This window comes from Nipponia nippon, unplaced genomic scaffold (assembly GCF_047370975.1).
Source record: "Nipponia nippon isolate SJK-2023a ecotype South Korea unplaced genomic scaffold, ASM4737097v1 scaffold_6, whole genome shotgun sequence".
In the NCBI taxonomy this organism is placed as follows: domain Eukaryota; kingdom Metazoa; phylum Chordata; class Aves; order Pelecaniformes; family Threskiornithidae; genus Nipponia; species Nipponia nippon.
In genome coordinates, this window is record NW_028262380.1 from 29,713,848 (window position 1) to 29,739,714 (window position 25,867).

At 41.4% G+C, this 25,867-nt stretch overlaps 1 protein-coding gene across 4 annotated transcripts in view; it reads left to right on the top strand.

Moving 5' to 3' along the window:
- Window positions 1-8,268: 8,268 nt before the first annotated feature.
- Window positions 8,269-25,867, top strand: part of CWH43 (cell wall biogenesis 43 C-terminal homolog) — a 28,927-nt gene continuing 11,328 nt past the window's right edge. For 2 of the 4 annotated variants that reach the window (XR_015699715.1, XM_087736706.1), the window contains exons 1-9: window positions 8,269-8,398; window positions 9,277-9,468; window positions 13,247-13,367; window positions 13,505-13,659; window positions 14,997-15,198; window positions 16,211-16,299; window positions 18,244-18,498; window positions 22,234-22,359; window positions 24,534-24,613. Coding sequence is in view for 3 of the 4 variants with exons in the window: in XM_087736706.1 (XP_087592832.1) it covers window positions 8,356-8,398; window positions 9,277-9,468; window positions 13,247-13,367; window positions 13,505-13,659; window positions 14,997-15,198; window positions 16,211-16,299; window positions 18,244-18,498; window positions 22,234-22,359; window positions 24,534-24,613 (1,263 nt within the window). In the remaining variant the exon portion in view is untranslated. Of the gene's footprint in view, window positions 8,399-8,838; window positions 8,857-9,276; window positions 9,469-13,246; window positions 13,368-13,504; window positions 13,660-14,996; window positions 15,199-16,210; window positions 16,300-18,243; window positions 18,499-22,233; window positions 22,360-24,533; window positions 24,614-25,867 lie in introns of those variants that run through there. The other 2 variants (XM_087736708.1, XM_087736707.1) reach the window with 2 other exon arrangements.

A 25,867-nucleotide genomic window follows, 5' to 3' on the forward strand; every position in this document is an offset into this window, starting at 1 on the left:
ATAAACCACTTCCTGCACTTATTTTGGGGTCAGTTACACAGCTATAAAGTTCAAGCAACGTCTGCTTCATGCACTTTGGATATTCAGACGGCAATGCTTTTTTAAGCGATGAAACAGGAGCGACACGACCTCCTCTCCCCTTGGTAAAAAGACTCAATCAAGCACTGCATTCACACCAATCTGCACTTCATTCTCAGCCACTTTCAAAACTGACAATGACCACTGTCTTTGAAAAAATTTAAGTTTGAAAATTCACATAATGTGGGGATAGCCCACAGCTCTTCACTGTCTGCCTCACCCTGACTAAGAGCAATTTAATTTTCCATCAGTCTCTCATCACAATGCAAAAAAAGGAGATAAAAGGTGAGAAAAATGCATAAAACTTTAAAGAGGTTTACATCAATCAAAGACAAAAAATTTTCTTATTCTTATCTGCTCATGAAGCCTACCTGTGCAGACAGTTGCATAAAAAGCGTCACTGGGAAGTACTGCTGACTGATATGGCTTCTAACTGCTGCAACAGATCTTAAGTGCTCATCTTTTTCATGAGGATAAGAAAGCTGAGTCACTGGAGAAAATAAATAAAAGGAAAAAAAAATTAAGGAGTATAACTTAGGTTACAAAAATTTGCAGCTTGCCATTAACCTCCTGTATTGTCTTCAGCATACATTTCTCCAGAACCATAAGTTATTCAGCTACACTTCCGCTTCAGTATAACAAAGAATCCCAAAAATATGTAGCCCTTTAAGCAGCTTCCTGGTACCTCTCCCACTTGGGCTGAAAGCTGAAACCTGTACTGGCAAGAACAAAGCAAAGGGACAGAGTCGAGGTCATCAAAATATTTTTTAATTGAATTATTAATATTAGTACTTAGCACACACGCTGCCTCCTATCTGAGGAACGTAAAAGTGTTCCAGTATTTTGCGGCATTTGTCTTGGAAAGACAACCGTCATCCCAAAAAATAACTTTATTTGCATTTACCTATTGAAGAAATGTAACTTTCTTGCATATTTTTACTGTACCACTTATTGCTGTTTTCTCAACCTGTCTAAGTGTCAGTGTAACAATTAACTGTATATTCTCTTATCTGCCTTGGGAAGAATTCCCCAATGATGTTATTCTTCTGTGTAACTGAAATACCTATATAACACATGATTAAATCAATGCAGTTTGCAAGGATCAAATATTCAAAAAACTTATTCCTGTTCTACAAGAACTGTTCTGGATCATTTACTCATTTACAGAAGAAAAGGCTAATATAAGACTCCTGAAAGATCTCATGGTTTTGATTCTTTTAACTAGTTGATAAAGAAGCAGTATGCAAGAAGATAGCTATGTTTTTCAGATGTGAGAATTGCCAACTTCATATACTCTGTTTTCAGTAAGAAACCTCCTTCCGAATAGGAATGGTGACCACGTAATTTCTAAGATTACTTAGGAGAGATGGTGGGAGCCAAAATTGCATGTGTTAACCGGTACATACAGTCGACAGTGATCTACTGTGGAGATACTGTGCATTTGCCCAGGGCACGTGCCACTGTAGTACAGTGATCACTGAGACAACTCTTCAGAGAGGCCCTTCAGGGACTGAGTGTCCATTGTGAGGAAGAGGGGAAGACTCACTATGGTGTTTCACGCATATCTTCTGAACCGGCATTTTATTTTAAAGCCAGGCTCTTATTTCGAAGGAGAGTCAACAGAGCAGCTGCACTAGGTCCCTCATGAAAAGCTCCAACAACTGGGTGGACGCCACGAAGCGGGTGAATGCCTCACGCTTGCCCAGCCGTGCCTCCGCAGCACCTGCTCAGATGTCTGCGGACAGTCACTCATGCAGGGCACAGCACGCCCAGTGAGAACAGGCTATTACTTTGTGCTTGCTGCTTGCTCTAAGGGCTAAGGATCCAGCTGGAGACGTGCAAAATGCCGGGAGGCCTGGGTTTCGTGGGAAGGAAAAGTGGTTGCAGTCAGGCCCCGGGCAGACGTCTGCTCCAGCCAACAGCACCACTGACCCGGCCAGCGGGCCTGTTACCCCCAGCCCAGCCCGCCCCCGTGCCACGGCCCCGGCGCTGGGCGAGGACCTGCGGGGAAGGGGAGAGGGCAAGGTGTCGGGCGCTGGCGGGAGATTCGCCTTATGAGCCGCCGCCTGCCGCCTGCCCCCTGCCCCGGCCCGGCCGCCGAGAGCCACGCCAGCCCCGGCCTTGCTCCCGCCGTGACGCCGGAGAAATCCGGCGCGGCGGGGCTCAGCCCCTTCGGGAGGGAGAGCAGGAGGCTGCCGCTTCCCGGACCGCGGCGCGGAAGGTGGCTGGCGGCGGGCCGCGTCCCGGGGCAGCGCGCAGCCCCGCGGGGCGCCGGGCCAGCGAGGAAGGGGAAGGGGGCGGCCCGGCCCATCCGCGGCGGGGCCCGCGGCGCCCAGCCCCGGGAGCCCGTGGGGAGCGGGGGCCCGGCTGCACGGCAGCCACGGCCGGGCGGGCACCGCCGCCGTCCCACGCCCGTCTCCGCCCTCCGGGGCTGAGCCGCCGCTGGGCTCCACCGCCATCTCCTGGCCGCCGGCGGCGGGGCAGGCGGGGCAGACAGCCCCCGGACCCCGCCGAGCCCCGGGCAGCCCGGCCGTGCTGAGGGAGCGAAGGCGAAGGGCGGCCGGGCTCCCGGACCCTACCAACGCCCGTTACCAAGTGCGCAGTTCGCGCCTCCTCACGGGCGGCTCCGGGAGAAAAACAGGTAGTAAGATCCCTTCCGAGTTCTCCTATTTCCCCAGAGAAATTCAGAACCCTGTCTTAGCCATGGTATTGTTAATCAAGTTAAGTCACCTGGCAGTGTGGGACATAGCGGTGCTGGGGGGGTGTCCTACGAATTGAGTGGAAAATATTTTGTGGAAACTTAATGCAATCTCCTTCTTTAAAAAAGAAGTGACAAATTCAATTTTGACCATTTTGGAATGAAAAGCATTGCTTATCTACTTTGATTTTAACACTATGATGCTTATGCGAGTAAATCAATACATTTTTATATCAATATTAACAACAAGTAAATAAAAAATAAACAAATAAGAAAAATACTTTGATCAATCAAAAATAACCTTGCAAGAAAAAGTTATCCCGAAAATGTCGGTTCGGGGGGTGGAGGTTGTTCCTCTAGGAATACTGAAAAAAAAATGTGCCGCTTTCTCTGAAATAAGAAATGCAATGCCTTTCTTCAATGATAAACTTCATAAAACAAAGCATGTAAACCTGAGATTTTTTTTTGCATTTCATCTTTAATAAAAACTGTCGTCTTTGTTTTTTTTGCAGTGAGACACAGTTTTTAGCAGAGTAGCCTAAGTGGTGATAATGACACTTTAGTGCTTATCTTGAAATGAACAGCTTGTGAGATCAGCAGTATACTTCATTCTCTTGCATGACCTTGGCATCTCAATTTCATAATAAACATGACATAAGTCACAGTTCATTTTCTTAAGTCCAAAAAGGCTTTCAGCTTCCAGAAGTCTTGGCTGCTTGAAGCCCTTTTTCCCAGAGTATTCCCTGACTCTTGCCAGCCAAAGCAGACCATTGGGCTTTGCTGCTGCAAAATGTGCCCTTCACGTGGAGGTTTGGCAAGAGCGATGTCCTAAAACAGCTCTTAAAAGTGTACCTACGTCTCCTGTGATCTAAGAGGTATCCTTGAAATCATACGTAAAAAAAGATTTCATAGATACTGGCTATATGCTATTATGAAAACTACGATATACAGGAAAATCCTATGTGAGGTGAGTCCCTAATAACCAATTATTTCTTAGCTGGTTCAGCTTAATCTGGTCATAGAATGAAAGAGCGCCGGAACGACAATTTCCTCATGGGGCATATGCATGCCCGGGGATAGTGGTTGCTTGGATTCTTACACCTCCCTGTGCAAAAGTGCCTATTAAAAAAAGGTTAGACTTCTTTTTAATTTGAACTTTAAAGGTAAAGTTGGTTAACACAATTGAATATGCTCCTCCAACACTCTTTGTTCTTAAGATTTACCTGAAGGTACTTCAGAGCTATGAAATGGAGCGAAGTGGATAGACAGAAACCAATAAATGCTGGCACTTCAGAATAATAAACACAAACCAAAAGAAAGATCCTTACCCCTCCCAGAACAAAACCAACCTTACACATCAAAGAAAAAGCCAAGAGATATCAAAAATAAAACAACCAATAAGGAATTGAATCCTCAGCTGAGGGATCTTCTACTGTCAGAGTAGAAAGAGGTCAAGGAACTGAGATCTCACAAACTCGGGGAAGGTTTACAGGCTCTGGCTGCTTGTCTGAAGAACCTTTTAGAAAACGCTACAGGGTTGCCAGGATCCTGAGGTTCACCACGTCCACCAAAGGCAAAGCCTTTCCAGTGTGTGTATTTAAAAGAAACACCCATACAGCACATGACAGGAGGAGAAACTATTACCAAGTGTGATAAATATGGTTTGTTTGTTCATTAGAAAATCACAAAGACCGTTAATTGCTTAAAAATTCCCCAAGAAACAGAGACCTGGAGTAACAGAAGCACAGTGCGATTACAAAAATGTAACAGTAATAAAAACATTTAGAGCATGGAAAACCACATAAGAATTACACTGCAGGGCATGGTTCTCACGCTAATGGGAGCAGGAGTTAAGGGTAAATGAGAAGACATCAAAAGTCACAGCAGGAAACAGTCAACATACTTCTGAGTAAAACATTAAACTGTCCTCACTATGTACAAGAAATTATGTAACAGTTTTCTGTGTCCTGGCTGATTCTTGGATGTACTTATTTCTATTTTACACTTGGTCTGGCCTATCTTTTAGTAGAAACGAATGGCTGACAATTATCAGGTGTTCAAGCTTTAGGATTTTCACTTCTCAGCAGGAAGAAGGTTATAAAATAGCCACAGAGTTTCCTCTTCTTTTAGGCTGCACAGCTATATGTGTAATTTCTTTCCTACAGTAAAGACCTGCAACAGTAGCTGATTTCAACAGTTATAGGTGCTTAGATCCTGTAATCAGACATGACTGTACCTGCCATTTCTAATACATACTGAAATGAATCAAGACCTATTATATGGCGTACATTACTGGAATTACTCTGGGGCAATGTTCGTGTATCATGTCCCACAAAACATTTTACTGAAAAAGGTCTTTAGCGAGTCTCAATATTTATTAGTCCTGTGTTTTAGGGCCAATTTACAAGCGATGAGGTTACACTTCAGCTCAGGTGTAACAAATGAACAGTATTTTGTAGCCAACATACTGTAGCTTTCAGAAAATGACAACCAAATTGATGTTGAGTATGAATATGCATATAGAGTTTTGTATAACAGATGTAGAGGTAATGATTAAGAAGCTTTCACTGTTGTGCAAACAGAGCAGGCACCTAATGACCTGCAAGTCTTTGTGTTTCCACTGCAGCTGAGGCAGGTGCCTAACTGTAAACTAGACCAACCCAGCTTTTTTCCAGAGTTGCTTTATTAATCCTAATTTGTGTTCATAGTTTAATGCGTTTTTCCTCTATTCCTCTAGCACTTTTCTTCTGCTTCTTAGTCATGGCCATTCAGGCACATCTCTACTGGGCAATATGCGAGGACAACTTCTCCCAGGTGTCTAACAGTGTTATTTTAAATTCCATGTGTTTATTTTAGGTTTCAAAACATGCTTGTATTATAGTTTGAACCCAAATAAAACATCGTTTTTTACAATCACTAGCTTTAGAGAGGTTTACCCCTGTCAATAACAATATAATTATGAGGCTGTAATTTATTTTCTGTTAAATTCAGATAATTTTTTATGTCTGCCTTAGGCTAAGGGTATATTAAATATTATTCTAAAATGAATATGCTCCTTTTTCTGTGCATGGGAACTCCTACTGTAGTATGCTATCTTGGTTTTGCTGGTTTGCCATCATTGTATTCTGTATAGATCAAATGCTATTGCTTTATTTTTTTATCAGCTACACATGTGGCACTCCAAGAATTAAAAAATATAGCGAAAGGCATTGCTACACATATATGTGCAATGAAGCACCTTGTAAGCATTGACTTTTGTATTTAAGACATGCCTGTGTTCATTCCAAAACACGTGTAACACTTGAAAACTCCCTCCTCTTGTGCTCAGATGCTTATCTGTTTGTCAACTCTATAGAGAGAACTGGAATGTAACTTTGTTATGTTTGAAACCAAACTTAGTAGTTACTAAGAATCTCAGAGTACCCAGAATACAATGGCTAAATTTGTCAGGAATTGCATTATCTTCATTGCATTATGAGTTTAATGGCAGCTACACAAGCACGTCAGGTTCATGATTCCAGCCGTGTCTAGTTTTACTGGAACTCCACCTCTGAACCACGAAGCAAGATACTGTAATTACAAAAAGTGTTGCAAAATTGTTTCAAATATTTATTGGCTGAATATATCCTGTTAGCCTCACACTCTTGCTACACAGCTACAAAAGCATCTGTGTTCTGCGTTTACTCTGGCCAAGGATCTCATCTTACAAGTTCCATTTGCGTCATGCCACAGCAAGATGAAATAGTGTCATCACTTGCATAATCCTAAACCAGTGATAAGTGAACTTAGTGCCTATTCTGGGATGGCTTTTCTTAAATGAAGAAAATAAAAGATGCCTTTAGTTACATGGAACTTGGAGAAAAGAGAAAGGGGGTCATTAAATCTACAAGTCTCTTTCTTCCTTCCCTAGAGAGCTCGACTTTTTCATCAAAATACTTCAATTCTTTTGTGGACATTTGAAACATATACCAACCAAAGTTCGACAGAGTTTCTGTAGCTAGCCAAACCCCATTATACTGCAGGGTAAATTAATTAGTTGATTGAGACTACTGAGACAATCTTTTCCTTGTTACTCTGCTGCTCAAAATGTTTTGACAGGAATTTATTGCTAGTAATTGGTCATATTTAACAGGTGTCAGGGGTTTATAGTTTACCCCTATGGATTTGGAGTTTCACAGGCAAAAGGGAAAGAAAATGCATATCATAAGGTTTGTTTAGAATGGGATAGCAGTTTTAACACAAATGAGAAAACATAGCTGGCAGTTTCATAGGGCACCGTATGAAGATTATTAAAACTTAAGAAGACAACATATTCCAACAGCAAAAGGGCTTTTTAGTTTTTAGTTCATAGTTACAAATTTACTTTCCATGCCAAAAATGAAATTCTAAAATTCAGATTTTGCCTATGTAGTCCTTTTGTCGGAACTTGGCAGCTGTGATCATGGCTGCGTTCATACAGTTCAGGGTTTCTTCTAAAATTAACAAAAAGAGCAGCTTGAGCCTCAACCCAGGAATCTCAGCAAACTAAATGCTTCTTTTGGTGCTTTTTGCAGACAGGATTGCTTAGCAGAAGTCCTTAGTCTGCTATAAAGCAAAGCACATTTCATTAAGGTGAGCACGGCACCAATCTGAACACCCACCCCCCCCGCCAAAAACAAAAGATGGGTAATAACAGTTAATCAACCATATATTTTTGCGACTAACAAGTGAGTCAGCTCCTCTTTTCCCCATCAGCCTGTGGGATGGCAATCCTTTGCGTCTGTTTTGTTATTTGTTGGTGTGACTATCCAGCGGACAAATGCTCCTTTGGTAACACAGCAGGGAAGGGGCGAGATCTACTCACTGTTCCTTGTCATAGGGCTGTGAAGAATAAACTCCGGCCATCCAGCCTGACCTCCCTGAAAAAAACGCCTGGTTTAACCGCACATCTCTTCACAATCACCTCACACCGCGCCATCCTCTCCAGCTGCTGTGCCATCTGGACGCAGGCTTTGCCACAGTGAGCACCTCTGTGACTGCACAGCCACCGGGTTTGTGGGGCTTCGCTGGGGCTCAGCCTGCTCCGCAGCCACCCTGCAGGCTGGGGCGGGGGGTCGCTCCTCTCCCCCACCCGCCAGGGCGCTGCAACGAAAGGGAAACTCGGCCCTCAGGAGCCGGAGGCCTGAGGGAGCCGCCATTTCTGTCAGCGATGGCGCGCGGGCCGAGACCGGTGGGTTGAACGGCGGCGGCCTGGAGACGTCCCTCGTGCCCAGGCCGGCACCGCGCCATCGCCCCTGTCCGGCAGGCTTTCTCCCTGCTCCTCTCGGCGGCTGCGCAACCCCAGGTCCCCGGGCCGCACCGCCCACGGCCCGGGGAAGCGGCTCCCCCCGGCCGCCCCGTCACGGCCGGGGCGCAGCGCGCGGAGCCTCCCGCGCTCCGCCAGGCGGCGCTGTGGCGCCCGCTCGCCGGCGGCCGCGTGCCGGGCGGGCTCGGTGAGGCGGGACGGGCGGCGGCGCCGCACCCTCCCGGGCACTCGCGGCTTCGCTCCGGGCGAGAGGGGCGAAGCCCGGGTGAGCCGAGCCGGGCAGCGTCGCGGGGCGATGTTCCCGCTGTGGAAGGCCGTTCTCTCCGAGAGCTTCCTGGGTAGGTGGCGGCGCTGCCGCCCAACGGGGCTGGGGGCTGTGAGGGGCCGCGGTGCCCGAGGCGGGCCGGGGGGAGAGAGGCGGCGGTCGGCGCCCCGCTGAGGAGCTCGAGGTGCTTCAAAATAAGCTCCCCCGCTGGGAATGAGCAAATAATGGTCACTGCCGAGTGCTCTTCTTTGGGTTCTATTTTTCTTCTAGCGCTGGAATGCCTCTTGTCTCTTGGACCAGCCTGGGCTTTACGGCGTGCCCTCAGCCGAGCGCTTGTGCCGGCGCTCGGTCGTTCGCGGGGCGGGCGCTGAGCCGCGCCGTGCTGCCCTGGGCGAGCCGCGGCTCGGCGCGGCGCGGCGCGGCGGGGGGCGGCCCCCACGCCCCGGCCCACGGCGCCGCCGGCTCAGCCGCGGGGTGCAGCATCTCCGGCAAAAGGCACAGAAGATCGTAGGGCGGCGCGAGCCGGCCTAGGTAAGGGGTCTTCAGGGGAGAGCGGCGCACCGATTTCCTAGAGTAATTCATCTAGCTGCCAGTCTGTCGCTGAGGAGCCCTGAGGCTGGGTGGGCTGCTTATTTGGCCAGCATTGTTCCCTCTGAAGGCTAGCCCTTTCCTCGATTGAGCACTCCTTCACTGAAGATCAAAGTAGGAACCGCTGTCTGAGCGGGGGAAGAGCTGTTTGCTTCTCATCCTTCTGTTTCCTGGGAAAATGTGCTTATTTAACTTGAAATAGCAAATATTTCTTCACAGAAAGTGGCTATTGTTACTTGAACTGCTTTCAAATACATTTGATATTCTACATTTGGAAGTATAAAATGGTATACTTTTAAGTAATCTCCAGGAAGCCATGCTGTTGAAAATATATGATGGGGTTTTGTTCTTTTTTTTTTTCAGGCTACATTTCTTGGTCTCTTTACCATGCACTGCCACCGATGATCTATTACTTCCCTCTTCAGACACTGGCACTTACGGGTCTAGAAGTTTTTGCTGTTGCCTTCTTTTCTCCAATGTTCTTGATAATTGGCCCTTTTTGGAGGTTGGCTAACAACAAGTACATCCTAGCCCTTCTGAGACTGACTATGGTTGGTAAGTATGCACCATAGTGAGTTACAGATTCCATCTTGGTATCAAGGCATAAGAATAAACATTCCAAATTGCCTCAAAATTCAGATGATTCTGAAAAGAGACAGGAATAAGAAGTTCTTGCTCTCCCAAACTGATGCTTTTCTTTTTCTCTCGAGCTTTTAGATAAGGTTAGAGGAATATTGTTTGCATCCATTGTGTTGGTTTTTAGACCAGTACTGCATAAGTAAAGACAAATCTCACTTCACTTCTGTTTCTAGAAGCTTTTAAATTAGTACAAGTCATGCCCAATAGGAAAAATGTTTTCGATATTGCACAGAGATTGGCAGAGCAGGTGCCTTTTGTATAGCAGTTGTCTCTGACAATGGATAGAGACGAGATGTTACACAATAGCTTGGGGCTATTATAAAAGTAATCTGCTGTGAGTGAAACGTTCTTTTTGGTAGACTTGCTTTCTGAAGCAGGTTTTTTTTTTTGTTAATATGTTTTTTTTTCTTTGATAAATGTGTCTATATGCCTGTAGCATATTGATGGGGTTATAGGCTAATCCTGAGTATGAGGTGGCTCTCATATTGTCAGTTGCACAGGAAGAAAGTTTGATCTTATATTCAAGATAAAACTGCCTCACTACTCATCCCACATGCTCCTCCCTAAACCAAGACTTGCTGGGATTCCCTCTTTGGTCTTCAGCTAACTGGTGCAAGTCTTAGCTCTTGTTGATTTTCTGACTTGTTGATTTTCTGAAAGTTGGTTGGGAGAAGGTTTGGCAGCTACAGCCACATTCAGAAGCAACTTCTTGCTAATGAGTTTGCAACACCTGCATGAACTCAGAGGAGATGAAGGTCTCCATCCTGTGTACAGGGAAGATGCTGCTGCTAACTGGTGTTTTTCAGAAGCAGCAGTTCTGGCTCCTCATTTATCAATATAAGATGATAATCAGAGAATCACTTTCTATATAATTTTCGTCTTTTACTGGTAGAAGACAGAACAGGATCATCTTATTTACTTTCACTGTATGACTTTATTTTTAAAAAGAATTCTCGTTCTTTATCTCTAAAAAGATAACGGAACTGAACGCAGCTCATTGGTTTCATTAGTTTGGATGAAGTATAGTTTTACCATGTTCTTTTCTTTTTCTATTCTTTCTGTCGTATCCATTCTAATACTTTTGTGTTGTTTTTTAATAAGCTTTTCAGTGAGCGGAGTCTTCCACTTCAGCTTTCTGCAGCAGTGCTCAGTGCATTGCTTTCTACAAGATCTGCTAAATTAGAAACTAGTAATGAGTGTAAGCATTTCAAATTGCACCCTGCATTCCTTCAGATACCACAGTAACACAAAATTTAAGATTGATTAATCCTTCAGATCATCTTGCTATGTTTACTAGTTCACTTTGGCAAAAGAGATGGAAATTGCTTAAATGTGTGTAATGTAATTTTTGTTCTGCTAAGTAGAGAGAGTGACAGGCCTATAACGGAGTATAAAGTCTGTTGGTTTATGCCTGTTTGCTTCACCTGAATCACAAGCTCCTGAAGATATTAACTACAAACAAAAATCTAGCACCTTCAGTAGTAATCTGGTGAAAGGATGTGTTAATGGAGGTGGTCATAGAAGGACTTCAGAGCATGGGGAGACTGGAGCTGTACGCATCCTGACTTTTGGGCTAACCTGAGCATTGCTGTACGCAGTGTGACCTCTCCTTCGTTCCTGCCTGAACAGGAACTGTTCCCACAGCGACTATATCCCCTTGCTGTTTCCGTCTCCCAAATGCTCCTAATATTGTCCGCCCCTTGGCAAGACTACACTGTATTCTCTCCCAGCTCTACTGCACTTATTCTGTATTCCCCTTACCTGTTGCTCTACAGTGAGGGTTAGCATTTGGGGAAGACGTAAGAGCATGTTCCTCACCCTCTTTGTCTGCAGGAAGGAGTTTAGCAGCCAATGGTAACTCTCATTCTTTACTTGCCTCCCTACTGCAGGTTTTCAAGTTATCCAGATGGCCTTGCACAGGCAACACTGGTCTTTACGACTTTCATTTACTTGGTTCTCATCACTTCATTCTGTCTTTTAAATTATTTCTGCCCTATCATACTGTGCTGCTGTTTTGCCTATTCCTCAATTCTTCCTGCTTTCTTTCCTTCTTCATATCCTGACACTTCTTCCTTCTTTCTCTTTTTGACCTTTTTCCCTTCTCAGAAAGGCCGTGGCCTTCCTCTGGAGCTTGTTGAACAAAATCAGGCAGAATAATCCACCCTGTGCGTGCTCCACCCCATTCCACTGGAAACATTCAGTCTTCAATTTCACAATCAAAAAATCTGGAAATTCTTCATGCTTAGCTAAAACCAGAATATTTAGGGGGTTGGAGTTTTTTGGTTTTGATGGAAAAGGCTCTTCCCTTATTCATCACTATCTTTCTTTTTGCCTTTCCAGGAAGTTTTATTTTCTCTGAAACTTTTGTTTTAATTTCCGTGTCCTTTCGTACTACTTGATTTTGTGTTCCATTAAAAAAAAAAACAAACAACCAAAAAAACCCAACAAAACAACAATGAACTAGCCCTGTGGTAGTGTGCATTTGACTCTATGTCTTCAGAAAACATACAGTAAATTTGCATGTTTGGATAGATATATTTTGGGTGTACTTGCTTGGCAACAAAAGGTGTGTCTACTGTAAGTAGGCAAACCCACGCTAGCTGTAATCTGGCTGGCACAAGTAATGGAAGATTTGAAGAGGCAGAGCTGCGGATTTCAGCACAATTTAGAGACAGAAATCTGTGTGCATTGCACATGCAATCTCTGCTAAAGTCCATACATCTTCACCACACATTGATTTCGTTTTATCATCTTTGCTCTAAGCTTTGCGTCTTTTACTCTGAGCAGAATGAGCAAATAGACAGTTGGAGGATTCAAGCATGCATTGCCAGAATCAGCAGCTCCATTTCTGGCCTTCCTTGCTTAACATCTCTTTAAGTTTGACTCATACGCACTTAGCAAATGGCTGGTAGGAAAACGATGTTGCTTCTCCTGCTGTTTGTCACTGATCCTGGGCCAGAATTTGCCACACTGACTGAAGTTAAGAGAATGTGTGTGACCCATAGTCACTTGAATTGAAAACCTGCTAGCAGAGTTTAAAAATGCTGATAAAGGTGAGGTCACTGTGCCCTGGAAAATGGCGGAAATGCATGTGCATGGTCTCTTTCAGTGACTGGGGGAGTGACAGTTTCCAGTAACAAGATGACACAGGCTGCTAATGACCACTCTGAGACCAGATACCGGGCCAGAGAAAGCTTTGTTCACACCCACTAGATAATTGCCTACTAATCCTTGTGCAATGTATGGTGACTGCTCCTTTCTAAAAAGGATACGGCTTTTGCCATAGTGCACTTACTTTTATGGCTTTTAAGTTATGAAAGTGCACTGTTCAGGAATATCTATATGCTTAGATAGTTTATCCATATATTCTATTTATGGAATCAATGACCGTAAGTACTTAAATTAAGGCAATCACTGCAGTCTTGGATAATTGCTTCATGGTTTTTGGTTGGGGTTTTTTTTGTGTTTTTTTTTTTTTTTTAAATGGTAACTGCTATAATGTCATATATACCCAATTTCTATCCATACCTACATTTCTTTGGTTTGTTTAAAAAGGTGTAGTGTCATGTGTTTTCAGATGAACGGTGTAGCCATCCAAATTACAGACAAGATTGAACTAATGCACAGAGAATCCTTATTACCTGATCTTTATTGCCTATTAAAGCAACCTCTGTATGTGTGTGTTTGTTTGTAGGAAGCTTAGCATCATACCAGGCACCAAATGCTTCAATTAGACTATTCATCTTGGCTGCAGGTGTTTCCTCCTCATTGCTGGTTCAAACAGTAACTTGGTGGTCAGGAAACAGTTTACAAAGGTATTTTCTTATACTGACGGGGTTGTAACTGACATTTCTTTATATTAAAAGGTGTTTCCTTTTTTTTTTCCTGAGAACTTAAGATTTTTTTTCTTTTTTCTCAAATGTGTCACTGTTTCAAAAACTGATTCTTATAGGTTCATCAGGATATGGGGCTTCATGCTAGGCAAGATAATGCTCCTTGTTCTTCGCATCTGGTATACATCACTAAACCCAGTCTGGAGCTCACAAGCTGCCAATACTGTCATACTGACAATTGGTTTTATAGCAGCAGTGGAGCGAATTTATTCAGGTGAGCATATTACAGCAAAGATGGCAGTTATGAAAACATCCTAAGGTATACCTATCTATGTGTCACTGGGTTTTGATTCTTTGGGTTTTTTTCCCCAGTACAGTCTGGTTTTAGACCTGATGTGTGAGCATTGCAGACTTTAGAAACCATGGGGTACTTCCATCTGCCTGTAACATGACAGAATCGATATCACAATTCATACAAGCTGTAGTAAGTTGGTGTTGGAACTGCCAACTAATTGCAGTATCAATAATGTGACAGTAACGCAAACAAAGGCATAACTTAGGCCGATAAAACCAGAATGGATTATCTTCATTCCAACATGAAACATCTGTGGTATTTCTGTTATTTTCTTAATTCAGTCTGCTCTTTGAGTTTCTCTGCCAGTGCATACCCTTTGACAGAGAAAGGGAGACAGGATAAAGCTGGGGAACAGCTGATGTGGCAAAATAAACAGAAAGAGTTGGAAGAGTGGACAAGTTGTCCTGGTCAAAATTTGCTTGAGTTCTTGGAGCATCTGGACATACACAGCAGTGCAGGCTGGCGTAGGCGAAGCACACTTGAAAACTGTGAAGGTAGTGTTGCCAAGGAAGACAGCGAGGTTGGGTTGGTTAGTTAGAGGCAGCTCATGTTAAATTCTCAGAAGTTCCTTCCTTCTCAGTATAACCTGAATGAATTAATTGAAAGATAAGACCTTATCTGTGTGTAAGTGGGTATAAATTGGCATCGTGTGTATCGTTTGTAGACTTGCGTTATATGACATAAATTAAGCCTAAGCTTTCATTATAATTTACAAAGGAAATCTACTGCAGGAGATTAGGAAGGGAATCTGTCTTCTTCCTAGGTGACAAAGCAATACGTCTATGCAATTAAATGCGCTGCTTTCTCCTTAAGTGAGAGAGGATCTAAAGTGCACGGAAAAAGGAGAAGAGAAGGAAGGGAGTTTATTTCTGGCTTCTTTGAAAGTGTCGGGTTTTGTTCTTATCAAAGTTTAGAGTTTCAGAGAACAGAATCCTCTGAACAAATTCTAATAACTTTTCTGCTGGTTTTCAGAGCCAATTTAATTACTTAAATTCCAGTAGTATGAAGAATAATCATATGGGCAGGTTGCCATTTTTGTACACTTAAGGTGAGTAGCTTTTCCTGACAGATGTAGGAATGTTATTAAAGATTTTTTTGTCTTATCAATTTCCACAAATGATCAGAAAAGTTAGCTTTTGTGCCTGAGCCAGTAATTTATTCTGGTAATTTAGTGATCTTGGCTACTTCTTTTTCTCAGTAACCCTTTCTAATAGCATTTGACAGTTTGCTCAGCTATATTTCTATTCTTATTCTAGGTGGAGACAAAAGGAAACAAGAAACAAACAAAACTCGTAATGCAGTTAGAGAGACTGTTTCCCGCCCTCATTGGCTTTTGTCAGGGATTGCTTTTGGCAGCCTCATGTTCCTCACCCTGTGGATATTTGGGGAGATCTCATTGATTTCTAGATGGGCAGTAAGTGGACATCCACATACAGGTCCAGATCCTAATCCATATGGGTAAGTGTTTTTTTATTATTATTATTATTTAAACAAAACAGTAATCAAAAACCAGTGCTGTAGTGGGTGAGAAATTAAAACTCAACCAGATGATGGTATAAGAACTACATAGAATAAAGTGGGTACAAAGTACTTCACACAGAGGACTTGTGGATTCATTCTTGCTTGCAGATACCTCTGAGCATTGTGTCCATACCAATAAAACTTAAGATTTTCTAATACAGAATGATTTTTATTTCAGCAATAAAAAACTTGATTTGCCACATTGCAAAACAATTTTTAAATTATGACTGAGGTTCAAACATTTATGAATGAAGTGCATCTATAATATACAGTAAATTAATCTAGCAGTTGACTTCAGAGAGGAGATGGTAGGACATAGTGTATGTCAGAGATGCATACAGATAAAAAAAAGTAAACTGTGTGCAGTATTAAAAGATACACTTCTGTAGAAGTTTTGGTTAGTAAGAATTTAGTCTTAATGCTATGTGTTGCTCACCTGGGTTCCAAAATCTAGAAAGGGACCAGATGAGTTATTCTGAGTCAACTATGTGTAGTGGCAGGTGAGGCAGTTAATAATTTGGAATTAGTATACACAAGCACTACCCAAGACTGGTAGCAATGTTAGATGCTGTAGGATCCCCTATTTGACGTGAAGAAAATACTTCTATTTGGGGTGGATTCCTCCCTCTCATTTTTGCTGAGTTCTTTTTGCCTTTTGTACCCAGTACTTCAGCGGAGTGCTTTTGCTGCTGAACATAGCTCGCTTATACATTATGATAAACTGCCATAATTTTCAACTGGATGATTTTTCCATCCAGTAAAGGGGAGAAAATATAGCAGGGTGTAAGATAAAGATATTTTGTGCTCAAATTGAGCTCTGTTTAAAATAAAAGCGTTATAAAATATGACCAAGCTTCCTTGTCTGTATGTCTAGAAGTTTCTTTTTCAATGCCAGGTGTTTATAAGATTATATTAATGTGCGATTTCTTTTTCCTTATTGTTGTATTAGAGGTACAGTTCTGTTGGGCCTGGCTCATGGACTGATGCTTTCATTTTGGAGCTGGTCCTTTGTCACCAGTTTTGCCTGGTTCCTTGTAGGTAGGTGCAAATCCTGAGCAGAATTTTTGTTTCTGTTACCTTATTCCCTTTACTCCATCCCTCTGACCTTACACCATATCTCAGAAAAGTCAATTGCTAATCAAAGCGTCTTTTTCTCTGTCACTGACTGTAGTATACACGTCTGACCAGTTGACTAAGGGTTACAGGCCAAATCTCCGCGCCATTGCAGAGCAGCGTATTTTCTCTTCAGAAGCCCCTGCTGAGGTTCTGTTCCCACGAGTAGCGTCTCAGTTCTCACTATCTGCATTGTGTAAGGCTACATCTAGGGTTATGGCGTTGAGATGACACAAGCCTCTCGATTCCACAGGAGGCACAATAACTTGTAATTTAATGAGCAGTTCACCTGGAGGCAAGCTTGCCTCCTGTCTCCTTAGTTGCCAACATCTCCAGGCAGTAAAACACTATGAACAGCGAAACATCATTGCTCCACTCTGGTGGAGCAGTATAACTGTGAATCAGTCTGCATACAATGAGTCTTGGGTAGTGGGAAGAGGGATTCAAGTGCTGGATCTGGACATCCATTTTCAGGAGAATGGTATAGCTATACTGTGGAGCAAGCTATGCATGGAGCAAGTAGGAGGAGATGGAAATAATTCTGCTCTTGAACTATGGAGAGGTGTGTTTTCCATACTTTCTCAGCATGGATGGATGGATGCAGCTTGGTTTAACTTGTTGGCCCATCTGAATGAAATTTAGTGGTCTAAATGCTGTTTAATAAAAACATATATCTGCTTCTTTTTTGGCCTTAGCTAATTGTTTGTAGATGTTTATATCAAGACGACAAAGTAGTATTTCCTACAAGTGTTTAATAATAAATTGGGACATATCAAAGTACAGAGACCAAAGGAAATAATGAGTTATGTTTTGCTTTTTTCTTATTCGCTGTCTCTTTTGGAGCACTTAAGAGCCAACACTTTCAAGTTATTTTCCGCAACCTTGTAGACAAGAAATTCAATGCAAACTGAGTTTCTTCTAGTCAGGAACCAAAATATAATATCAAATATCAGTAAAGTCACAATAAATGCACAAGAGTTGGCAATGCTTAAACCGTCAGTTGCCCAAATAATTTCCCTTTTGGTGCAGGTGTTAGTTTTAAGAAATGTATGTGCAGATTGTAATGCAAGTACGAGCATTTGATTTTTGATGTACACACATTGCTAATTTAAAACAAGTACAGAATGGTTCTTTAGCTGATTCAAGCATTGTATTCTAAAATGCTCGGAACCTTGATGCATAAGAGTAAAATATTAAAAATGTTTCTATACATTTGCTCTCATGGTGTGAAAGTTAGTAAACATTTTCTTACCTACAATAAAGTTTTAAAATGAAGTCGTCCTGTTGTAGAGAGTTTCTGTCGTTGTTAATGTTCTGTTTGGGGTAAAATCCCCTCACAGCCAAAGACAGTGTGGTAAATCAAGGATCTTGCAGTTAGTAAAAGATTAATAGTTGTTTTTTTGCCGATCATATGGTTATCTAAAGGGAGAGAAGATCAGGGAAAGATACGTTTTCTCTTCACATTAACCTATTTGATTCTTTCTGTATTATGTTAAAGGAGGTTCCTAACAGGCAGACCTGTTAATCTCTTAAAAACTGCATCATCCCTCTGTTGTGCTGGGAGGGGAGAGCTCTGTGTAAGAAAAACTGTTCAGGTTTGGCTCTTGGTGATGTTTCTCTCCTGTCTTTTTGCTGCTGCACTGTTTTCAGCTGAATAGGCAATCTTTAAGAGAATGAGGTGTTGGGAAAAGTAAGAGGCTGTCTTTGGCTATTGGGAATAACTGTCCTTCTAGTGATACAGTTCTCGTGGCTGCAAAGCACAGTTACATTTCCCAGAGTATCTTTTTTTCCTAGACAGAATGTGAAAAAGAAGGTAGCAGATAATATACCTGACTGTGACTTACTCTATTCTTTTCTATCCCTTCACAGGTTTAGCATCTTCGACCGGTCTCCTTTATTTACACACCTGGAGTGCTGCTGTTGCAGGCAACATTCTCGCTGTCTTCACTATGTGTGTGTGGCCTCAACTGGCTGGATGCTTTGTTAGCTGTCTGCACCCTGGGAAAGCCATGAGTACAGCCATGTTTGCCTATGTTCTTGAATTATTCTTCTGTGTATGGTGTACAGCTTATAAATTTGTACCTGGAGGAATTTATGCTAGAGAAAGCTCCCATCTTCTTTTAGGTACATTTATGACTATGAACAAATACAAATACGCTTGCTTTAGCCTCAGCCAGATGTTTAAAATGTATCTAGTGTATAAATAGTCTTTCCAAATGCTCAGCTTCTATTTGATTTACTGTGGTAAGAGTTTCCATGAGGAATTAGTGAGACATGCAAAAAATAATCTACTTGTTTCTTTACTGTTAGAAATAGTTTAAAATGTGGGCAGAAAATGGAATTCAGTTGAGGGAAAATGACAAAGCGAAAGAAAGTCTGATAACTCAGTACACAACTGAGGAAGAGGTCTGTTAATCAGTCACCCTGAAAATATGGCTGCAATCCAGGGTGTGAATGCACGTGTATGCACCTGTATGCTCCCTAAGATAGCAGTATGGTACCTCAGGTAACAATGTAGTTTCTGGAAAATCAGGGATTTATGAAGGCTGTGTTACTGGGACTGTAACATAATTCAGTGCATTGTTTAGCCCTGCTCTGAGGGGCAAACTGCAGCATCCTGCTGATCTAGCTAGTCTGCATTTGAGACCTGAGCTTCATTTCCATATGGCTCTACCTTATGCTTTCTGGACACAGCAGCATGTTTGGAGGAATGTTGATAAGCCTGCAGTGTCAGAAACATGCAAAGAGGAGAGGAAGAAAAGACATTGTCAGGTATTTGCCAATGAGGAAGAATTGAGGTGAGCAAATATAAAGGTTTTAGCAAAATGATCCCTTGATGAAGGTGGGGAGGTGGAAATGAAACCAACCCTTTCTGGTTTTGTCCCCAGAACTATTTTCTTAATGGGTACTAATGTATTTCAATAGCATGTTTCACTAATTATATTTAAACAATGCCAAACATTGTCTTGGGCTAAGTGTGTTGCACATTTTAAAATGTGACGCATTATTCTATATTTTGTTTGAAAAGGATTAATGAATGCTGTGCTTGACTTGTTGCTCCAATGGTTTTAGATTTTGTAAATGTCTTTGCAACCACTTTCTGTCACTCTAGTTTCTTAGTCTCCATATGTGCTTCGTATATTGCAGCAATCACATGCAGGGTTTCAGTTTGTTATGTTTTGAGGAGAGTTCTGTTACACTTATTGCAGTTTTCTTTGTTCTGAAAGCACTCTGGGGGACCATAGAAACAGTTATCTCAGCTAATTTAATTTTACTTTTTGATGTTATGTGAAGAAAACATGTGGTAGAGGAGTGTCAAATGCTTTCTTAAGTAATGCTTTGACAAAAGAAAAACTGATATATAAAATCCCTCTCTGTCACTGCCTTTTAAATACATACTTGTAATTAACTCACCTGGCATGATCACTGGCTAATAACACAGACATGGGCCTAACTTTCTCTTTGGTAAAAAGAAAACTGTGAACTGAACCCGTCTCAGCTGATGGTGCTACATGAGTTTGTAGTCCCTCTGAGAATCCAGTTTCTGTCTTTTTGGTGCCATCTCATTGCTTATCAAAGATTTGCAAATTATACCATGAGATTGTGTATTTGTTGCTGTGCTTCTTCCCTTACAGCTTGGCTTTCTGGCAAACTGCTTATTTTCTTCTGGTTTCTTTCAGGTGCAAGTGCTATTTCTTGCTTTCTCCTCCTGTCCCATATCCTGCCTTTCTCTTGCCGCGGTTTGGGTAGGGAACTGCACCAGGAAAAGTGACAATGAAAGTAAGACCATTATATTGAAAACTTCTGTGCTGCTTCACTGTGATGTAACATAATGCTGAGGGGTCGGACCCCTGGTCTTCCGTCAACTTTACTGGCTTTCAATCAGTCTTCCTTTGAGAAAGGTTTTGTGTGTGCCCCCTTCTTCATTGCACTAGACCCAGCTTCCTGGTTTGCAAACTTTCACTACAACTAATGTAACAAGTAAGGGCAATAAGAAAATACTGAGTAATGGTTATTTCATCTTCAGCTATAACTCTGAAATAAAACATAACTTTTATAGTTAATTAACTATGCCACAAAGATATTAAGGACATATACCTTCTCCAGCAGAGTTCTTATTCAATTCATTATGCTCCTGCATTTTCTTTGCAGGTAATTGGATGCTTTAGCTCATAAGGGATGGGAAAAGAGCTTGTACTGTTAGTCTGAACTACCTGTTGAAAAGCAAAGATACCATCGCAGTGCATTGCAACAGTTAGTGCACTGAAGTTGCTTACTAGCTTTTAAAATGTGTCTATAGGTGTGCTTAGTTGTCTATTCTTAAAAAGCATAGCTCCCTTATTGGCTCTGGAGCACAAGAATAGAAGATGCTGCCATGTTAAACTGGCCTCCCAAACTGCTGCCGTCCGCTTACACTGTTTTAGAACAAACTGTTGAGCAATTGTTTTTGTAGTTCCTATATAAAAATGTGTTACTTGTATCTTGGTGACAGAGCAGTTCATTTGCAAAGATAATAGACATCTACAATCAACAATGTATTTTTTCATCGAGCTGTTACATTAAGGTTCTGTAATATGTAGGTGTAACTTAATTGCTCTAGTCCAGGTTAATTCCAGTAAACTTTGAAAGCACTGGACTGAGCTGAGAGATGTAGCTGTCCATAGGGGCCTGGAAGTATTTTAGCATAATTTATCTACCGTGTGCTAGCCTTTTCGATGCAATACCCTGAAACTCTACTGCAAATCAATCTTTGCTTGAGAGTGCTGGCTAAGCGTGCTTGAGGTTCTGTGGAAGCTGGTGTTAGGATACACAAAGGTGGGGAGGTCTGCTGAAAGATTTGCTACTTTGCCCCAGATCAAAGGATTAAAATATTATTGTTCTTATTGTTCTCCCAATTGGTACGTGAATGGAGGAAGGGAAAACACATCTTTAAACAAATATTTCACTAACAGAAGAAAGCTGATAAAATGTGCAGTAGTGGGACCCAGTAGCACCAGCAGAGTTAAAATATCTCTGTGTTTCCATAGTGAATAATGAGACAGGTTCTGAGGACTGTTTGATTAGCAGCTGATGCAGCCTGATGCTGGGGACCACAAAGTTATCTGGTAATATCATGATCCTTAGGTTGCTGGGTTGCAAGGGAAGAGCAAGAACAGCTGTAAGTTGCATTAGTGTCAGTAGCCCCCCGTGTGCTCAGCCTGAAACACCTGAAGGTGGACTGCATTTTGGAGCTCACTGTAGTCCAGAGTAGAGTTCATAATGTGCAGGGGTCTTTGGCTAGATACTTTTACTATTAGGTCTGCTTTTCAGTCATCAGCACAGAGCAGGCTTAATAAGGCTGTTTCAGGTGTATTAAATCTTAGCAGCAGCTTATTTGGGGGAGGGGGAAACAAAACCAAAATATAATTTTGAACTTCACTATTTTTATGTGAAACAGGTGCTCAGTGGCATTTTAAATAATCTTTTAGCTTTGACTTACTGCAATACTACTATTTTGAAATATTTTTTGAAATATTTATCATTAGTGGCATGTTTAATGTCACTAGCTCATTTTGTTGGAAGCAATGCTTATGTCAACAAGTACAACTAAATTAAAAATTTTTGAAGTGCTGCAGGCATAATTGAGGTGAATACTGTGACAATGATAAGTAGGATTTTCTCTATCAATAAATCTCATATTGCCTGCATTACTGCATTGGGTATAGCATTTATCTGTGTTTGTGCTGTGAATTGTCTTTGTTGTGGGAGCCATAAGGTTGAATGTAACACAACAGCTGGGAGTTTATAAATGGTGCATTCATGAGCAACATTTAATATGTTAAAGCTCTATGAAAAAACTAATGACTTGTATTTTTGCAGGGTTTATAATGTTATGTATTGGCGTAGTCTTTCTAACAGGACCCAAGAAAGACCTTAGCTCTATCTTTGAAGTGAAAAGCAACCAAAAGCCACTACTCAAAAAGAGTAAAAACTATATTAAACTACGTAAGTATAATTTTACTTTCTTTCTTCCATGACTTTAGGAATACCGTCTGAGGAAAAAGAGTAATGCAATGAAGTGTTTTGCTCAGATGTTTTAGAAATGTTTTTTGGTGCTAGTTTTAGAGCCAGACTTGTAGTTAGTGTTGCCCTAGTTCCAGTTTTAATGATGGTATATACTAACTGAGGAGCTGATTCATTACGGTGGAGAGAGAGGCTATTCCTCATGAAGTGTGTTAAATGGAGACCAAAGAAAAATGAACTGGGGAAAAAAGAAAATGTAAAAATGGATTTGATATAATTTGTGATTTCATTTTGGCAGTTGAGGAGGAGGCCTCTCTGGATCTTGGGATTTATTACATGTGCGTACAAAAGATAAGAATGATTTCCCAGCCCATTCGGTATGTTGATTTTGAAGCAGTTCAGTGTGACAGCCTTTATAGGGCTGTGTTGTAGCTGGCTGGCAGTGGGATGGCACTCGGCTGGCCCAGGAGCTGCTGTATAATGTGGCACTCCTCCTGCATGAGGAGGCAGTCCTGCAAAGCCTGTTGTGGATGACATCGCTCCACAATCCTGATGCCCTGCTGCATGTTCAGACCAGGCCTATCCTCAGGAAACCTTTGTCATCTCCTGCCTGTGAACTATGCCTAGGGATCCCAGCTTTCCAGATGATATGTATGAGGTCTGCTTTTTTCCTTAGGCTTTGAAGAGAAATGAAAATATTTGAGGCTTTACTGCTTTTTGGCTTATAAACCTCTGGAATCCATCTGAATGATGTTTTCAAGTATTTCTCTACAATCATTTGAGGTTCAGGTTTGTTTTCATTGTTAGCGTACTTTTTCTAAGGAAAAAGTCTGTCAATACTGTGGAGTTTGGTAAAGGAAAGAACTGCTAGGCGTTGGGGCATGCTAACCCTACAGAGATCAGCATGCTGAAGGTTCAAATTCCTGCATCTTGTTTTCCTCTGTGACTTTGGACCAAATCAGTTGTTATTTGCGTACCTCATTTTGCCTCATTTGGAAAGTGGAGACAATAGTGCTTCACCACTTTTCAGGGCTGTTTCTGAAATCTTTATGAAGGTCTTTACCCTATATACTCCGGGGCCAGAAGAATGCGGACCCTGAGAGTTTGTGTGTTAGAGGCAATGTGAGCACCAATGCAAGTGGTTTAAATATTACTACTCAAAAACATTTCAGAAAAGTGAGTAAATACTTGAAAGTACTGTCTGTCACAGAGCACAGCCCTTGCTCGGCTGACTTTGTGACATTACAACAGTAGCTTCCCCTTTAAGCGCCTTTGCATCTGGCAGAGTATGAAATTGCTTGACATTTACTGATATAAACAGCATGTCCTTTCTTCTGTCATCATCCATGGTAGAATTCATTTAAATTTTACACAAAATTGTTCCAGAAAACTTGCATAAAAATAATTACATATCTGTTTAAAGATTTGATGGAAGAATAAACTGGACTTACTGAAATCATTGTAGGTACCATATGCCACTGTGTAAATGAAGTAACTGCAGAGGGGTTTAATCATCAAATTGTAGTGTGCCAAACCCTGAGAGCTCATAAGTGTCCACTGCAGTTATTTGCAAGGCTGCAGGAGCAATGGGAAAGCTCTGAATTTGCATTCTGTGGAGCCACAGTGCCTTTCCAAGAATGTGTCAAACAAAGGACTGCTCTGGAGGTCTGGCAGGGATCATATCTTTCTGACATCTAAAGGCTTGTGAAGTAAACTAAATTTTCTTCCATATGTTATATTAATATAAAATAAAAATTGTATACTACAAATGCATACCTGGAACACAGAGAAGAAAACACTGAAAGGTTTACATGATGCTCTTACTCCTCTCCTATAATGAATTCTTCAGTAGGTATCATTTTTACGTAAATATTCCAAGGAGTTTTGGTATATTGTAGCTGCTCAGCCTGTTGTATCTTGGAGAATGTAAGTGTATCTGCACACATATAGATAATCTGCACACATATAGGTACTCTTAAGTACGCTAGTTTGGAATGGTGTTATCGCTGGCATATGTGGAAATTTTAATGTATACATTCCCCATTCTATGAATAGCACACCTTAGAATGACAGTGTACCCAGTTCTGTTGAACTGCAATAACAACATTTTTTTTTCGTGCTTTAAAAATGACTTTTCTGTGTTTCTCTGTTTCAAGTATTATGGCTGTATGTTGGTGTTGGTTTGCTAGGATTGGGTCTACGTTATAAAGCTTACCAGAAGAAGTTGGGCCAAGGGGTGAGTAGTGTGTTCGTGAAAAGAGTAACTTTCAAATATACATTAAAATGCATGTGTGATATCTTAGGTGTGTTGGTTGGTGCTGAAGAAGTCTTTGTACCAGTATGCAAGTATTCCAGCAACAATAATGCAGAAATGAAAATGCGAAAAGTTTAATTTGTAAATTCATGTTGAACGTGGGAAATGTCTGGGTCTTTGGAGATTTATAGCACTGCTATGAAGGAAAAAAATATTCTGAAAAACTGAGATGCTTGCCTCATACATTCAATTTGAATGTAACTTTTATAAATGAGTTTGTTTGAATTGTATTAAAAACTTAACTTGACAATGCTGTTAGCAGCCTGATCTTTTATCAGGGAAGTTTGAATAGATAACTTCCTGAGCTTCCTTCCAGCTGAAGGAATTCTGTGCTTCTATATTCATATGCATAACTCTGAATTGAACCTCTCAGAAAAGTTGGTTGACTTAGATTAGACTTAGACTAGTTACGGAAATTGGATAAAAATTGGAATATTCCAGTTTTCTATCTGGCAAAAAATTAGGTATTGCAATGATAGTAACAATTAAGATGCTAAATGCTTGCAAAGTTTAGCATTTAGATTACTTACAAGTTGTCCGAGTGTGTTGCTTGCATATTTAGTAATTTTAATTCAAAATTAGAGCTGTTTTGATCAGATACAAATTAACATGTTTCTATTCTACGATTTAATTGATTACTAATATAAAATTGACTTTTTGATGCAGGTGGTTGCAATTATGAATTAGACTTTTTCTTTTGGTGGCAGTTTGGAAATAGTCCTTTGAAACTTGCTCTTGACATGGATTCCTGTTGGTAATTGTTTTGTTAGAGAAATCACTGATGACAGATACAGCAAAAGATGCAGAAAAGGTGATGAGGGCCAAGTAGAAATTGTGTGTGTGCAAACGCACACACGTGTGTATTCACACATGCACACAGACATACACAGTTGGCTTTCTTTTTAGAACTCATCCAGGTTTGTAGTACCTTAGAATGTGGAAAAAAGGGGGTAGTTCCTCTTAGAAAGATGAAAAAAATTGTAGTCTCTTTCCTGTTCATTTATTTACTGTTACTTCTACAAATTCATTTTAACTACGATGACTTTTCTCCTCTTGTGAATAGCAGTTTTTTCTCAAAAATACCTAAAGCCTTTTGTAATCCTGACAGCTTTCTTAGCTGTTGTTAAAATATCTCTTCTTGTGTGTCTTTTATGGCACGATGTATCTAATGTTGTT